At 47.4% G+C, this 16,921-nt stretch overlaps 2 protein-coding genes across 4 annotated transcripts in view; one reads left to right on the top strand and one right to left on the bottom strand.

Annotated features, from left to right (window-relative positions):
- Positions 1-824: 824 nt before the first annotated feature.
- Positions 825-14,994, bottom strand: CLTB (clathrin light chain B). Of its 2 annotated transcripts, XM_083488542.1 has the most exons (6): positions 14,554-14,927; positions 12,201-12,247; positions 6,436-6,553; positions 5,604-5,715; positions 4,882-4,935; positions 825-4,069 (listed from the first exon to the last, which is right to left on the bottom strand). In XM_083488542.1, exons 1-6 carry the CDS (start codon positions 14,735-14,737, stop codon positions 3,898-3,900), a joined length of 687 nt encoding a protein of 228 aa, XP_083344668.1. In that variant the 5' UTR covers positions 14,738-14,927; the 3' UTR covers positions 825-3,897. The 2 variants fall into 2 exon arrangements, with proteins under 2 accessions (XP_083344668.1, XP_083344669.1); XM_083488543.1 differs by lacking the exon at positions 4,882-4,935 and having other exon boundaries at positions 14,554-14,994.
- The window catches only part of FAF2 (Fas associated factor family member 2), a 30,038-nt gene continuing 21,838 nt past the window's right edge, over positions 8,722-16,921 (top strand). The window contains exons 1-2 of one of the 2 annotated variants that reach the window (XM_083488467.1): positions 8,722-8,832; positions 13,379-13,572. In XM_083488467.1, the coding sequence (XP_083344593.1) occupies positions 13,570-13,572 (3 nt within the window). In that variant the 5' untranslated portion in view covers positions 8,722-8,832; positions 13,379-13,569. Of the gene's footprint in view, positions 8,833-9,576; positions 9,720-13,378; positions 13,573-16,921 lie in introns of those variants that run through there. The other variant, XM_083488466.1, reaches the window with a different exon arrangement.

The following is a 16,921-nucleotide window of genomic DNA, read 5'->3' on the forward strand; positions in this document are numbered from 1 at the left end:
GCGTGGATATACCGTAATTCTGTCTCAGACAAATGTACAGGCAAGCAACTTTTCATCAAGGTAACAGAATGTACCTGCCTGAAAAGATGAGTTAAAAGCTAATAAGCTTGAACCACCTTCTATTTCATAAAATTGGGGGTAATTAGAGTGTGCTAAAGAAGTGGATTTTCCCTTGTTTCAGAGAACGTTTAAAATGAAAAAAGGAATTCAAATCTGCGTCTGTGAACATAGGAAAACTACGGCTCACTTGAAAACATTCTGTATTTACTGCTTAAGAAAGGTTTGCCCCACAAATACCTTATAAACCAAGGCTAGAACTTTTTAATATAATACGGAGTAAGATAGATCTATTATTAAGTGTGCCTCCCAAACATTGCTGACATAATTTCTTTCATAAGCTTCTTTTGTGGAACTTGTCTAAGGAAGCAACACCATGAATGCTTACCTAAGAGTAATTGTCACTGGAGACAGTGGAACTTCCAACTAACCATGCCTAGAATGTGTCTATGCCTCTATGTGTCTAAAAACTCCCAGTGCTGCTTCAGAGAAAGGTATTCAAAATGGTCATCTCCCTTCTATAACAGAGGATTGCAAGGCTTCAGCCTAGGACAGAGTTGGGGAACCTGTGGCCTTCAAACTGGCCAATAATTAGCCCCAGCTAGCATGGTTGGTGCTCTGGTAGTCTGGTAGGTCTTGTAGTTCAACAACAACTCAGAGGATCACATGCTCCCCAACTTTGGCCTAGGATATTAATTGCCCCAAATATTCTCATCCCCCATTATTTCAAAGAAGCATGGAAAGAAAGATTCTGTGACTCCTTAAACTGTGAATGGAGTAGTGGCAGTTTATTGATAATAGTTGGTTTAACAAAGTCACAGATTGTAATGTTGGGGGACAGAGCAGCTGCAGGCAAAGCTCCCGCCTCCCCCAAGTGCCCCCCAGCTTACTGCTGCCGCCACTTGGGGTGCCAGACATAGTAGTAGTGAAATTCTGGGCTGACTGGGTGATTCCAAGCACGGGCTGCTTCTTGCTACTGGACTCCGGTGCAGATATCCATCCCGGGGTACAAAGCAAACAGCTTGGTTTCCAGAGGATACGGTGAGGAGTGGTCAGACCACCAATGCTCCCAAGCTGTCTCCTCTATGCTGTGAAGTTCTCTGTAGCTGATGGTGGAAGAGGGAGCTGCCATCAGTCTGGGATCTGTCACTCGTCTCTAGCTCTTCAGATAAACTTGAATGTGGATTGTTCCAGAGGAAACATCCCTAAAACGAACCCTTGTAAAAAGATATAGTTTTCTCTGCGCTTCTCTTAGCTAGCAATAACAGCCCCCAAACAGAGAGTTGTAATGCAGTTGTCACAAACTTTATATTGCAAATCAACGCGTCTTTGGCCAACAGGGCATGTTGGACAAAGACTGGGCAGGCTTTTTGAGCTGCATATACCGCAAGGCTCCCTCGATCCTGCCAGGTTGTTGTACTGCATAGGGTTTGTTTCCAAAGCTGTTGGGCTCCTGATTAGAGAAAAGCAAGAACCTTATTAAACATTTTACCTAAAAGAGCTGCCTTTCCCCATAGGAACACATCCTTTTTTCTGTAAGCTGTCAAGTCCCAGACAAACCCACTTTTTAACACTGTAAACTGTTTTCCCCGCACGACGCTTATCACATCATTTTTGAAGAGCAAGGTGCTGATGCGACAGTCCACATGTGGAAAATTAAAGTGTTGTCAAAAGCTCCTTGAAAGAACTTTCCTGGGATAGGAACTTCCGTTTCCTCTGTCGATCTTTTTTTTATACACATGCTTCACTGTTCAAAAATGATACGGTGAGCTTAGCGCACGAGGACCTTAACACATTAAATAATATACGTGGACATAAGCAAATCACAAAAGCAGCTCCCTGCAAAGCCAACCCAAGTAAGGAGGTGAACCCTGATAATCTATGTATTCTGTGCTTACAACAGCTGTTTCTGTGGTCTTGAAAACTTTGCCAACAATGCACAACCAGCCCAGATCCCCCTCCCCCAAATGGCCATATATTCCTGAGACTCCAAAATACGCACTTGCAGCCACATGTGGCCATTGTGCTTTTCTGTTATTAGGTTCACATTCACTCAAGGTGAAGAATCTTCATTAGAGGAGCCAAGCAGCCCCTCACAGCAGAACATACACCCAATGGGAAAATGAGCGATCTGTCGGCTCCTCTCCTGGTACAAAGGAAGAGATGGCAGAAGCCTAAGATACAGGCCAGCAGTCTGGAAAGGGACAAATACTACAGAATCATCACTTACTCTTCACACAGCACTGGGAGAGTGGACTGGTCTCAGTGTAATTTCAGCTCCACGTTTGTTACCTGGGCTGGGGAAACCTAATGGCAGCAAGGTCATCAGCTGCACCATAAGGTGTCCAGCAAATCTCTGAATCTTTATAGAGGGAAATCAGCCTTCAAATCAAACGTGTAGGCTGAAATTCTACACCCACTTACTTAGCAGTAAACCTCATTGAACTCCATGGGACTTACTTCTGAACAGACATGATTGTGCTGGTGAAGTGTTTTAAAACTGCAATCCTGTGCATATATATATATATATATATATATATATATATATATGGAAGAAAGCCCTGTTGGATATACTGTGGCACTTTGTTCCAAGCTGCACAGGAATGCATTCTCAAGTACAGTATTTGATTTGGGGGTGTTGACTTACTATGGGTGGCGGCAGTAAGAGAATGGACCTTGGCTTGCTTAGAAGCCCAAAAGGCATAGACAGCTCCTAGTGGGAGATGAGTACAGAATTGCCCTGCTTTCATCTACCTTCCCTTTGAAGCACACAAACTGAAAGAAGCAATCTCTCCGAGAAAAATCCAGTTAACCCCATATCACGTCCCTGTGCTTAGTGTTGCCTTTGCAAATACAGAATAATATGCCTTGAGGGGCACATGTGTGCATGTAAATGAGAGAGGTGGGGAATGAGAATATGAAGGAAGTGCTCAGGATTTTTTCTTATATTCTTCCCCTTCTACATCACCTAAGCCAAAACAGGCTTTTGATTCAGGAATAACTAACTGGTGGTGGGGAGAAACAGCATTCCACTCGGTGGAAGCAAGTCTTAGCACAATGGCTTGTTGTCGTTTCCCCCTGCAGCTCTTTCATGACTTCAAACAGATCTTAAGTTCAGCCCCTCCATTACAATTTCAGCACACCAAGTCTTTAGGTCAGTTTTCCTCATTGCCCTCTCTCCCTTTTGCACATCCCTCCCCAGGGCTTGCAGACACCCTCCTCTTTCTCTGCCAAGCCTGCCAGGCACCAGCTCGGAAGCACGACTGAGCTCCAACACTCTACCTACTCTCGGGGGTCACCGCTCACTCTCGCTGGGGGTAAGCAGCAACAAGAGCGGAGCCCCTAACTTGGGGAAACCTACATGCAGCCTTGGGCTCCAATTGAGTGGTGCCTCCCGGGTCTGGTACAAAGTATTGGGAAAGTGAACTGTGTTTTGCCTACTCTACCGGCCAAGTCTGATGAGATAAACAGGGGCCAGGGAAGCCTGTGAATACCCCAGACGCTAAAACAGGGAGTGACCTTTCTCGAAGGCAGCAGGTGTGTGAACCAAGGAGGGCAGCTGCCCAAGGAACCACGCAGTTAATAAATATGTGGAAAAAGATACCAATGCACCCTTTAAGCAAAGTAAAACCAAGGGGGAGGGGTACAGGCAACCACTCGGCCCGAGTGACGCAAACGCACGGAGGAGAGAGGAAGGGGCAGGGGTGGGATGCTTTTGGTGTCCCCTACTGGTGGCCGTCTAAGCCTGTTGTTGTGCAGCAGCGAAATCCGCTGGCCAAAGAGCAACTCGGCATCCTCACCCCGGCCCCCGGCCCAGCCCCCAGCCCCTTTCCGGCTTGGCTAGCGGGCCAGGGGTGTCTGTTTGAGAGAGATCAGCACAGAGCGCATGCGCGACACATCCTTGGACTGCTTGCTGCTCTTGGGGTTGAAGTCACAGAGTTGGGCCACTTTCTCCCATTCGGTGCCGGGCATCTCTTCCTTGGACTCCTTCATGAAGGCTTCCTCCGAGGCCCTGGAGAAGGAGGCAAGCGAGCAAAGGGTCAGGCTCAGGAAAAAAAGCAGGCAAGCACCTCCTTATCTACGGTACTATGCCAGTCAGGTAGCCAAGAGGAATTGCTTGGTTAACTGGAGACTGAAAATAGATAGCCTTTCACATCAAAAGAAGATTAAAGGGCACTGCCACTTACTTATCAGGAAAGAACAATTAACAATAAAGGAACGGCCTTAAGTGGCAGAGAAACACAAAGCACAATTAGTAATGGAAACACTTTCCTCACGTGTCATGTTTGTTATAGCTGCTATAATGTCTCGTTGCTTTAATTATGTGTAAGTTATTTCGGAATATGTTTGTATTTCTAAGTCGCTTTGAGTTCACCTCTGTGAACTCAAACAAATTAATATTATTTGTTTCCTTTTCTGCAATAAAAAGTTCTCAAAAGAAAAGAAACGGCACATAAAGATCAGCCAAAACCCTCTTGGGATAGGAATGGCTCTGAGTACAACAATATCAAAGAAGCACTAGACTTTCTAAAGGAAACTGGGGGAAACTATTCAGTCAAATGGCTGCACTCATGCTCTGAATATATGCCTGGAAACTCTCTGTATAAAAGGAAGGAACCAATGCAGCATTAGCCTATCCTGAAACATTTGCAGAAGCCCTTTCTTCACTTGTAAAATGTCTGGCAACAAAGAGACCCTCAAACGCACACCTGAGCTCTTGTGTAACTAGCAAACTTAAGCTTAGGGAATAGAGCCCAACAGCCACATACATGAGATCCATTTAGGAAAGGACCCAAAGGAGAAAAGAGCAATAGAGAGACGTACACGTAGCCAATCACATCGGCATCCGGCTGCTGGTAAAAGGCTTTGTCAGCAATCCTACGGTGTGACCCAGAGACAGAAGAAAGCAGCACAGCAGAGAGGCGGCAAAGAGTTAAAGAGAGAAAGGTGGGTTAGAATCAGACAAAGCAGGAGACTACGCATGGGGAAGCTCCCATGGGTTGGTTAGAGATTTGTTAGTCAAACGCTTAGAAGTGACAGAAGGCAGCCCCCTTATGGAGATGAAATATTTGGCATGGTCCATAACCCCACAAAAACAGAGACAGCAGCTTTTAGGAAGCAGCAAGCCCAAATCTCAGATTGACTACAAAGGAAACCCATCCAGGATGTTTGCAGTAACTAGTCTGACAATGCCTTGAAGTCATGTAGCAGATAATGTGGAAAGGCTCGCCTGCGTGTTGCAGATCTGAATGCAAGAGTGACCAGTCTTGCTGCCTGATGAGGCACTCTCACCAGTATCCATTATTTGGCCCGTATAAATTTATTGCACAGCTGTGATGGTGTGGCCTGGTAGAAATATGGTTCAGGGTTTTTATCTCCAAGCTCCCTTACCCAGCCTGCCCCCAGGGATGTGTGGGAGCCAAAAGAGCGAGGTCCCTTTTCTCAGGCTGCATTATGCCCAGGGGCAGCTCTGATACTTTGGCAGGTGCCAGGGGTGAAGTGAGCTATTATTGGCAGGGGCTAAAAGCTGTCCCTCCCAGCCGTACCTGTTGTTGGCCCGGTTCCTCTCCATCTGCTCATTTTGCCGCAAGTTCCACTCTTCCAAGTCCTTCTTGGCCTTTTCACGCCATTCCTGCTCTAACACCTTAGAGGTCACTTCTGAAAGGAGAAGGACACATAACTGATGGGCAGAAGGACGGTGACAGAGAGAAGTCGCAGCTGCCGCCCAGCACCTCACAAAGCTGGCTCTGAGGAGATGCTGAGAATAAAACCTAGGACCTTCTCCATGCTAAGCAGATGCTGCACCAGTGAGCTGCTGTCCTTTTGCCACAGCCCTTGGAAGGAAGCTGAGGCAGGGAGCTGCTGACTGTAATGATATGGAAGAGCCCCTTCACAAGATATAGCCCAAGTGCTGCTCTAAGCAGTCGCAAAACACAGATAACAAGGGCAAAGAAGTGGGCACACAGGCAGTGGACTAAGTGGAAATGAGGGAGGAGCGTAAGCACTGGGAGACAAATCAGTGTACACCCAACTAGTCAGGCTCTGTGTTATGAAGGAGGCCTACTGGTTCTGTATATCTAGCTGAAGGCCCATGAAAATAGCTCTCCTGAGGTGAAGCTTGTGGCTAAAATTCTGTCTAGAACCCCTAATGTATATGTCTTTTCCTACTGCCTTCTCACTATATATGGATGTTTTAGGTTCCATTGCCATCTTCTTAATTATTCTATGTTTCCCAACTTCCTCAGCCCCAGCCACATCTACGTCCCTATTATCCTAGTGGCTTTTCATCCCCCCCCCAACCCTCTACAGCCCTAAGATGAAGTTAGAAGCACAAAACAGACATTTGTACAGTTTATATTTGCTCCTTCTCATTCCTACCCAACTCCTGCAGTCTCTTTTTCTGCTCCTCTCGCCATTTGCGGATGCTCTCAGGCTCCTGCGTCAGCCTGTCAGCTCTAGCAATGGCTGCATAGGCATCTGTGGGCCCATTGGATTCCTTTAAGCAAAAACAACAGTTCGTGAGATCCAGGCTCTCTTTATTCATAAAAGCATTTATGTATCACTGTATCATAAAATATATCAAAGCAGTTTGCAATAATATCTATGTAAAATAAAACACATACAATATAAATAAATAATAATTTTTTTTTTTTTTACTTATACCCCGCCCATCTGGCTGGGTTTCCACAGCCACACTGGGCAGCTCCCAACAGAATATTAAAAACAATACAAAACATCAAACATTAAAAACTTCCCTAAACAGGGCTGCCTTCAGATGTCTTCTAAAAGTCAGATAGTTGTTTATTTCCTTGACATCTGATGGGAGGGCGTTCCGCAGGGCGGGCAGCACTACCAAGAAGGCCCTTTGCCTGGTTCCCTGTAACCTCACTTCCCACAGTGAGGGAACCACCAGAAGGCCCTCGGAACTGGACCTCAGTGTCCGGGCTGCACGATGGGGGTGGAGACACTCCTTCAGGTATACTGGGCTGTCAGAGTCCATCAACTAACTGTTATGGAAATATGCATTCTGAATTGCCTGCATAAGCTAGGCAGAATAGAAAAGTTTTCAGTAAGCATTTAAAAGTTGAAACAAAAGGTGCCTGCTCTATTGGCAGAGTATTCCACAGGACCGGGCCACCAACACTAAAGGCTCTATTTTGACGTGGATTTGACATCAAATGAGCTTTGGCAACTCACCCAAAACCACAGTTCCGGGTTCCTACAACCCACAGCCAAGACAACCTCTGTCGGGGAAGCTGTGGAGTAGTAGGTTGGGCATCCCTAACCTGTCTCGTTGACCCAACACCAGATGCAGGCCCCCAAGAGAGAGGAGTTTCCCAGTGGTAGGAAGTGAACTCCTCTCCCATACCCACCCATAGTCTCAGTCAACCACAAATCTACGTGGAATAAGAAGCAGCATGAAAAGTCTTGCACCAAATTATGGTGAAGTCCTAATCCTAGTTCTCCAGCAGATATAAACAACCTTTTCCGAAGGTCCATTCTGTGAACAAGGTGGAAAAGAATGGAAACTGTGAAGAAGGTTCATGAGTCCTAGCACAACTGCCTGAAAATTATGGTACTATTTATTTATTCATTCATTTATTTCATTTACGAATTGTTTCCCATGAGGTATCCCAAAGTGATTTACACACATATAAAACATAAAAAAGAAGGTAAAGGACCCCTGACAGTTAAGTCCAGTCGCGAATGACTCTGGGGTTGTGGCGCTCATCTCACTTTACTGGCCAAGGCAGCCGACGTTTGTCCGCAGACAGTTTTTCCAGGTCATGTGGCCAGCATGACTAAGCCGCTACTGGTGAAACCAGAGCAGTGCACGGAAACGCCGTTTACCTTCCCGCCAGAGCGGTACCTATTTATCTACTTGCACTTTCACGTGCTTTTGAACTGGTAGGTTGGCAGGAGCTGGGACCGAACAACGGGAGCTCACCCCATAGTGGATATTTGAACCGCCGACATTCTGACCAGCAAGCCCTAGGCTCAGTGGTTTAGACCACAGCGCCACATATTATATATATAAAAGCCTTTAAAAGTGATCATACATATAAAAAGAGCTTAGAACAACAGCACAGGCCTAAAATCAGTTCAATTCCAAGAGAGATACCAACTGGGGTAAAGATTTCAGAAGGCTTGTTGAAAGATAATAGAGAAGGTGACCGATATGCAACGGGAGGGACTTTCAAAGGGTAGGTGCTGCACACTAAAGGCCCAATTCCAACACCATGCGGAATGAAACGCCTGGTAGGATGGTTTTTGCAGTGATCAGTTGGGTATGTAGGGGGTGAGACAACATTTTAGGTATCCTAGACCCAAGCTGCATAGGGTTTTCTGCATCAGTACGTACCAGCACCTTGAACCTAGTCTGGTATAAGCTTATAGGAACAGGTCCTTCTGAAAGCTACACTCCTATGCTGCCCAATAGAAACCCTTCATCAGCCATGTACCTGCCCAGCCTTATCCAACGTGCTATTCGCTGCCAACGTGATTTTCATGTCTGTGTAACAGGCAAGCACCTACAGTTCTAAGGAGGAACGGCTGCAAGTTGTTCCTCTGTGATGTCATCCCTCTGATGTCACAGTCGGTCTTGAGAAGGTTAGTGCCTTCTTGAGGAGATCTTTCTCTGATCCTAGCCAGGCACTTGTTTCAATCGGCTCTAAAACCACCTTGACGCCACCCAGGGCCATTGTCATGGCAATTACTACAGCCTCAAGCTGAAATCATGCGGGAAGTGGTAGAAGTGGTCACCTTTATTTAAAGGCTAGTAATCATAGTAATTAAATAAGCCAGCTGCAGGCATTTGAGAAGGCCCACAGTATCGGTTCCATTTACATACAACATTTTATTGGTCCACAGCCAGACTCCTTGCAGTTGATTATTTACTGGCTCTCAGTGAAGCAGCTCTCCCACCTAGCCTTTCCATCTCATTCCAAACATCAGAATGAATTGAAGCATTTATTTGAATTTTAGATTCCATTTCAAAAAGAAAGCAAATTTATATGACCAAATTTATACAAATCAAGTAATAAAATTATTTCTGGACTGGGCCACTGAAGGTGAGGAGGGAGGAGAATGAGATTTCCCTCAAAGCAACAACAGAGTCTTGCCCCATGCAAAAAGCTAGTGTGTCACGGAGAAAGGTTCAAGTCTAGCATCCCCCTCACCTCTCTAAATGGTTCAGTCCAGGAACAGTATCACTGCGGTTAGGAACTGTACCCTGAAAAGAGTTTTTCCGTGATATAAAAAGATAAATGGGACTGGGTGGCAGGTGGAGGCTGAATCTAGTGAGACTGCAGATCACGCCCAGGCAGAAGTCCCCGCCCCCTACATCAGGGATGTGGGTGACCTGTGGCCTTATGGGTGTACTTCGACTCCAACTCCCTCAGCTCCAGCCACCATGGCCAAAACAGTGAAGGGATAGGAACTCAGCCAATTCAGGAAAAGGCTGAGGGCTTTTCCACAGATGCCACAAGATTCTTCTTCATTTTTGCACCAACAGACTAACACAGCTAGCTCTCTGGAACAGATACCTGAAGATAGTTAGCTATTCAGTAGTCAAGCTATGCAAGCAGGGACAGGACTGGCTGAAAGCTGAAAGAATCCCACTATAAGAGGGAACGGCTGACCTTACCATTAGGCAACGTGAGGTAGCTGCCTGATTTTGAGTGTCATGAAAAGGCAACAAGCTGTTGGCTATTTTATTATGATTGCATTTTTACTGTTAGCAATTGTGCCAGAGTAACTTGTGCAGCCTTACCATTCTGTGGGATGGAGTGCTCTTTCCTACTCTGGGCTGCCCCTGAATTTCCACAGAATGTGCTTTCCCCTTAAGTTTCATGGGGCACTACAGAATTAGCCTATCTAATTCTCCCGGTTTGTTTGCCATTCCTTCTTGCAACGTCTGTTGTTGCAACAAAGCTGCAGTGCAGGAATAATTTGATAATGGGGTAGAATTGGCCACACCTGGTCTCTTGTGAGAGGCAGTGAGGTAAAGACAAGGAATGTGTCACTAGAGAGAAATGTGATACATGGCTAGTAGCCACAGGAAGGGAAACATTAAAGTCAGATGAGGTGGGGTGTGGCAAAAAGGCTGCACTCGCATCTAGTCCTCAAGGAAGTTTTTATCTGCCACCCGGCAGCCTAAAACATAGAAACCAACTCCTAGAGGCTGAGGAGTCTGTGCCTCCCCCAATTAAATATTTGAGCCACCACCCAAGTTGATGGGCATTGCCATTCAACTGGTGTGCGTGCACCTTGTCATGTGATGGATTGTGCTGGGCAGGGATTACCTGCCCCCCCCCCAATATTTTATTCAAGATGGCACCCCTGGCCAACAGGTTGTTGCCTAGAGTTTTGGTTTGCACCAAATCAGCTCTATATTGGGGGCATCACTTTCTTCTTACTTCTCCTGTAACAACAAGAGGACTCCACACTTTCCCCTCAATTCCTAGGCTCTGGAAGGGAAATTATTCCAGCCCCAAAACGGGTGTTCCTCGTGGAATGTGCAAATAAACACATCCACACCTCCAGCCTGACGAAACTGGCCAAGACTGCCTTAAAAGTCTGGCTGGACTATTTCCCAAAGAGTAAACATGCTTTGACAGATGTGCATGTAAGCATTATTCAGATGTTAGCACTGTCACTCCAATATAATTCCACAAGTATTTCCCAGCATGCCTCAACTTTCTCTACAACCTTGAGTTCGCTATTTTGGCTGGCTCTCTGGCTATATGAAAGCTTAGGGTCCACAAACTGTTACCTTGTTTGTTATGTCTGGAAGCAAGTAAGAGAAGGTAATGTCATAGCTCACGGGGGAGCATCTGCTCTGCATACAAAAGACCCCAGGTTCAATTCCCAGCTTCTCTAGGTAGGGGGGAATTCCTTGCCTGAAACTCTGGATAGCTTCTGGCAGGTCCTTGTAGACAACACTGGGCTAGGTGAGCCAATGGTCATACTGTATAAGGCAACGTCCTATGTTCCTAAAGATCGGTGGGTTGCTTTTCCAGAATCAAAAGTCAGATTCCAAGGGGGTTCAAGTTGGAGAGCGAAAGGCGGCTGCAATTAAGCAGAAAGCTCTCTCAGCTTCACAACTATTGCTGCTTGTCGTGTAGAGCAAGGCTATTGGATTACCCTCCACCCGCACCCGAATCCGCTAATCTAATTAAGTCTACCCATCTCCAATGGGATTACGCTGCTATAAAGCAAGTCGATACCACAACAAGGAGGGAGTGAAGCGCTCCACAACAGCCGCTGCCTCTCCATCTACCCGAGCAGACCAGGCTTGTTCCTACGTCATGGTGTGGGATGGCATCCGAAAGGGCAGCGCGTGTTGAATTCCTCCTTGGCAGCTTGTAAGTGCTTGCCCACACACAGCATTGTAAGAGCGCTAAGCAACTGGAGGCTAATGTCAGCAGAAATGGGAGGCTAAAATGCCCGTGTGGAGGGAGAAGGTGCGCTTACGGCGCACCATCTGACTAGAACGCAAAAGACAGCACAAAACTATTATTTCAGCCGTCGTATCAGTAGCAATCACAGCAGCACAACATAGGAACCATGTGTGCCCTCCAGATAACCATTCAGTTTTCAAGACCAAAACAAAACAAAATCCAACCAACCCACAGACAGACAACGAAAGCCTCTGACTTCTAGGACTTTGGTCCATTTGGCTCATTGTTGTCTACACTGACTGGCAGCAATTCTCCAGGATAGCAGGACCGGAGACATTCCCAGCCCGAGTTGGAGAAGCTGCACATTGAGCAAGGGGCCTTCAGCATGCAAAGAAAGCCAGGTCCTCTACCACTGAGCTGTGGCTCTTCCCCATCTAGATCCACATCCCTGCTATGTGTGATGCCCATAAGCAGCTGCAAGGGTTGAATTATTCTAGGGGAAGAGAATGTTATAGCCAGTCTCAGCTGAAAACAGAAGGACTGGTGGCTAATATTCCAGATCACCCACAAACCTGTCCCCTTTTCTTTGAGAAAACTGCAAAGAAGCCAATAGTATCAGATGAGATGCCTTAAAGAACCTGCTCTGAACTCTGGGGGGTCTTGTAATTCCTGCTGGGCATCTACTACACAGGCTACATTCACTGGCCCCATAGACCACAAGTTTCTCTCAGAGGATCTCACCTGATAGAGGTCTCCGTTCACGGTGGCCCCATTGCTGTCAAAATCAGCTGCAGAAGAAAAAAATAAAAACATGTTAGTAGCCATTTGTGCCACTTAGGCTAATGGAAGCTGTAGCCAAAAACATCTGGAAGGCAGCAGGTTGGGGAAAGGCTGGTGGAATGGGTTATATTATGGGACCAGCTGTCTGCCTCATGGTTTGAGTGGGTTACAAAAGTGGGAGGTCTGTGTCAGACAGGTAAACACAGCAATGTGTGGAAGCTGGAAGACAGAGAGAAAATACAGTCTCAGAATCTGGGGACAGAAAGTGCAGGAATCTGGAATGCTCACCCCTATATTCCAGCACCCCAAAATAAGTTCTAAGTAGCCAAGCCAATGGTTGTGGTTGCTGTTAGAGTCTTTGGTGCAACCTTCTCAGTAAAAGCCAGTCCATCAATTTGCGCCTCATTTTCATTAATCTCTAAGACCTTGGATAAGGACCTGGTAACTGTGGCACCTGTGAGCAACTGCTGAGATCAGAAGTTCTGCAGTTATTAGAAGCCAGAAGCCCCCTTTCCTCAGCACTGCAAGCAAATCTGATAGCAGGAGATGATAGGAATTTACTTCGAAATAAGTCCCCACTGAGTTAAATGGGACATTGTAATTTTTGCACTGAGGGTAAGGCACAGTGGGATGTTACTAAGGAAAGCTGGTTAGATGAGGGTGCAAATTGTGGGCATGGATTTCCGTAAGCTAGAATTTAATTCATCAGATGCATGAACTGGTGTGGGGAAATAGTGGGAATATAGGAAAGAGTGGGCGGATGTACAATGGAAGAAACAAAATTAAGTTAACAAATCAGCAGCCTGATCCCATACATGTTTACTTAGAGGTCAACGGAAATATATACAGTCCTTGAGATCAGCCAGTCCACAAGAAGAAGGGGGCTGACTTCAGATACTTATGGCTGCAAAGAAGCGGGTGATCCCTTGTCAACTGTTTAAACAGGTCCTGAGACTCTAGGCCGCATGCTTGGAAAGGCCAAATGGGGACAGTGTGTTTTCAGTTCACAAGGCCTTTGAAAACAGTAACTATGGCTAAAGAGTGTAACTTTCTTGCTTGGGAAGAAGATCGATTCAGGGCTCCTGACTAAGCAGAGCCAAGAATGGACTTGTCTTTTTCACTTGTTCTGTTTTCAACAGCAGCATGACATGCAGAAATTAAGAAGCTTTTTTGGCAATGAGATCCAGCAGTGGAAAATCCCCACAACCCAGGCTGATGGCAAAGGCACAGGAGCAGGCCAGCTGAAAAAGTTGACAACCCTCAGCAGAGCTAAGGCAAAGGAGGAGAGTAAGCCAAAGGACAAAGGAGCAGCATTCCTTGTGCTTTTCCCATGGTAAGAGAACCTATTCCTTCCTTTCCTTACGCCACTTCCTTGTAGATGCCCTTGCTTTTCCTTGGCACCATGCACACACCCTGAATATTTGGCTACACCCAGGAAGCCTGGATCTGGTCTGGCAACATTTGTAAGGACTCCTCCCAAAGTCGGCCTTGAGCTTCAGGAGGCCTGTCTCCTAAGAATGGTCCCTTCCTTCTATACCACCTCTCCCCAGCCTAGCACTTGGGCCTAATACCTGCCTGCCTCATCCCAGCCAAGCTAGTGAGAGCTCTCTCTGTGGGTCACACTGGGGTTGTTCTGCCTTGGGCCAACTGTTCACACCTGGCCAAAAGATGCTAACTATTCAAAGATCCTAGGTGTAGAAGGGGGCGTCTGCATCAGCAGCTGGTTGGCCCAGATGGTGTTTGAGACCTCTCCCAACTCTGATTCCCTTCCTGTGGCTGCAGAGGTTGTCCTGAAGAGTAAAAGGCCTCTGTTTCCTATGAGTCCCAAATCCAAAGCACACCTGCTTCCTGACCTAAAGGGCTGAGCTAGAAAAGACTAGTCTACCAAAGACTGCACCAAAAGCAGGCAAAGTTATAATTTGTAGCAGAGGCAAAGACATCTCTGCCAGGATGCTGATGGCCAAGGCCTTGGGGATGGCGGCCAGGGAGTACCACTTCCTCTTCTCCCGCCCCAAGGAGAGGCAGGGGAACCTCAGAGGCTCCCTCCAAGCCAGCCTTCTGCCCACCGCTTCATCTTCATACCCAGGCCTAGGAGGAATGCACAGAAACACGGGGAGCTGCCCCAGCACCGAGTCCGGCAACTGGTCCATCTAGCGGCGGTGCTGGCAGCAGGGTCGAACCCGTGACCTTCTGCATGCCAAGCAGGTGTCCCGCGGCGCCTCCCCCGCCCGCACCCCCGAGAAGCCCGGCTCGCCCGCCGCATCTCGGCGCAGGCCCGCGCGCCGCTTCTTTGCCCTTCGCCGCTCCGGCTCACCCGGCGCCTCGGCTGCCTCCTGGCTGCCTCCCGCGGCCCCGTCGGCGGTGCTGAAGCCCTCGTCGTTCTCGATGCCCGCGATCTCGCTCTCTTGCTGAGCCAGGAAAGCGGCGGCCGGGTCCTCTTCGGCGGCCTCGGCTGCTCCGCTCTCCGACGAGGAGAAGAAACCGAAATCATCAGCCATGTTGCCTCCCCCACTCCGCCAGCTGCGCCTCCTGACCCTTTCCTTCCTCGAGGACGACGGGCAGGCGACCCGAGCTGCGCCGACGGCGCTCCTTGGCTGCAAAGGTAGGCGCAGAGAACCGCCAAGCGACGAGGAAGCCCGGGCTCAGCTGTCACTGCGGCGGCGGCGGCGTCGGGCGGCGGCGGGAGGAGCCTCGCCGCGAGAGGACGGGCGAAGGGAGGTGACCTCACCAGCCAGGCTGCCGAGGAGCCCCGGAGCCGCGAGGGGGAAGCACTGCGGCGCCTCCTGCTCGCCATCGGGCTGGCCCGACGGAACCGCCGCCGTCGAGAATCAGAGCAGTTCCGCCCAGGGAGAGTTTTGCCAGCAACCGTGACGGCGGCAAAAGATGGCATCTTAAGGCCGCCGGACTTATTTTTGGCTAGTCACCTTTAGCAGCCCTTCTGGAAATTCCAAAATCCAGACAATAACGGCAATTAGGCCAAAAATTGATTTGATTAGGCCAAAATGGCACAAAATAGCTTTGGGCTTGCAGAGTTCTCCAGAGCTCTTCATCGGGCTATGAAGTGAAACTAAAAGGAAAAGATGACTGATGGTGAAAGCCAAGGAATCTGCAGCTGGGCTGCAGGCTCAAGCTGGACTGTTAGCTAGGGAAGGTAGCAGACATTCCAGTGAAGCTCGGTTGGGTGTCTTGAAGGTTTTGCTGTACACCAAAGGTTGGTTAGGAGGAGGAAGAGACAAAAAGTAGTTGACACACACACAGAGAGAGATGGGAATATAAAGGCCAGCTGTCACTCAAGTCTGTCTACATCCTTAAATGAAAAAACAGAGATTCCTTGGTAGGTGAAACCAGGAATAAAGAGAAACTTGGCAGTTTGTGTAGTGTTATGAGTTTGCAGGTGCCAGATCTCTCTAATCTCCAGATCCAGTAAATGTTAGAATTTAATCAAGGGTTGGGGTGTTAAGGTGAGTAGGAGGCACTTCTAATTGCTGGATTCAGCAAGTGTTAATAGTTAATCAAGCCGGGTTAACCTCCTTAAGGAAATAAAGGATTAAAGGGCTTGTGCTAGACAGCAAATGGATAGGGCCCCATTACTCAACAGCCAAAGCCAGAGTTTAGAGTAGAGAGGTTAGGAAAGATGTGACTTAGAAGGGAAGCAGCAATCTGGAGAGAGAAGGAGAGCAATGTTAGAGACCAATGTTTGCTTTCTGTTTGAATCCAAGACTGCAGCTATGGGAACAACATGATCCTCTTGGGGTGTTGATACTGTGAGCCCCTCCATTGTAGGCCCAGGTTGTACATATGTATATATAAACCATATATCCTAAAGACGCCACGGTGTCTGCTGTGCCTCACTTGCAAAAGGAAACACAAACTCTGGGTAAGTGCCTGAAACCCCTGGAATCTCGCACCGCTCAGATATTGGGGTGTCACGCAACAATATTAACAAAGCCAGAGATTCATTCTAGTGATGTGCTAGGAAAAAACAAACCCGAACTCCCAATTGTGAGCTTTTAATGCCATGTTGGGCTTTACTGTATAAATTAATTTAATTAAAAATAGTTATCGACCTTCACCTAAAGGTCTCGGGGTAGAAATATACTTGGTCCAAACCCAAGAGTTAAATAGCATTAAACAAAATGCAGAATTTAGATACAGTTAAAACCACCAGCAGCATTCAAATATGCAATACACCCCACTCCTCCCTGAAAAAGAGCAAAGAGATGTGACTTCACCTTCTGATGAAGCGACACTGATGTTATGGCAAGCTGTACCTCGGGGAGGTCATTCCAAAGGTGATGAGCCACTGCAAGAAAAGCCCAGTCTCTGGGCTTTTTGGATGAGAAGCAGCCTGCAGAGGCCAATGTATAAGGCAGAGACAATATCCTTCAAAGCATCCATCTCACAGTCTTATTTCAACTCAGTGAACTTTGCACTAGTTATCTTATTTGTTCATTTCATTTTTATACCACCAGGGCATTGTACACAAAAATCCAATAAAATTGCATCCCATAAAACATTAAAATCAAAGGCCATAAAATCATGCCCTCACATCATGAACCACTGTTGTAGGTGGGACCACGGCCAGGACTTCCCTTGGTGATCTGAAAGCTCAGTCCAGCAGATATTTGGAGAGGCGTTACATTGAGAACTTGGTTCCCAGGATGTCCAGGGCTTCATTCACC

Source organism: Podarcis liolepis, assembly GCF_965112155.1.
Source record: "Podarcis liolepis genome assembly, chromosome: 2".
NCBI lineage: Eukaryota > Metazoa > Chordata > Lepidosauria > Squamata > Lacertidae > Podarcis > Podarcis liolepis.

Excerpts from the sequence above, each read along its gene's own strand:
- CLTB (XM_083488542.1), bottom strand. The coding sequence starts at position 14,737 with ATGGCTGATGATTTCGGTTTCTTCTCCTCGTCGGAGAGCGGAGCAGCC. Across the intron at positions 12,248-14,553 it reads GGAGGCAGCCGAGGCGCCGG|CTGATTTTGACAGCAATGGG; the intron begins GTGAGCCGGAGC and ends TTTCTTCTGCAG. Across the intron at positions 4,936-5,603 it reads AGGAACCGGGCCAACAACAG|GATTGCTGACAAAGCCTTTT; the intron begins GTACGGCTGGGA and ends GTCACACCGTAG.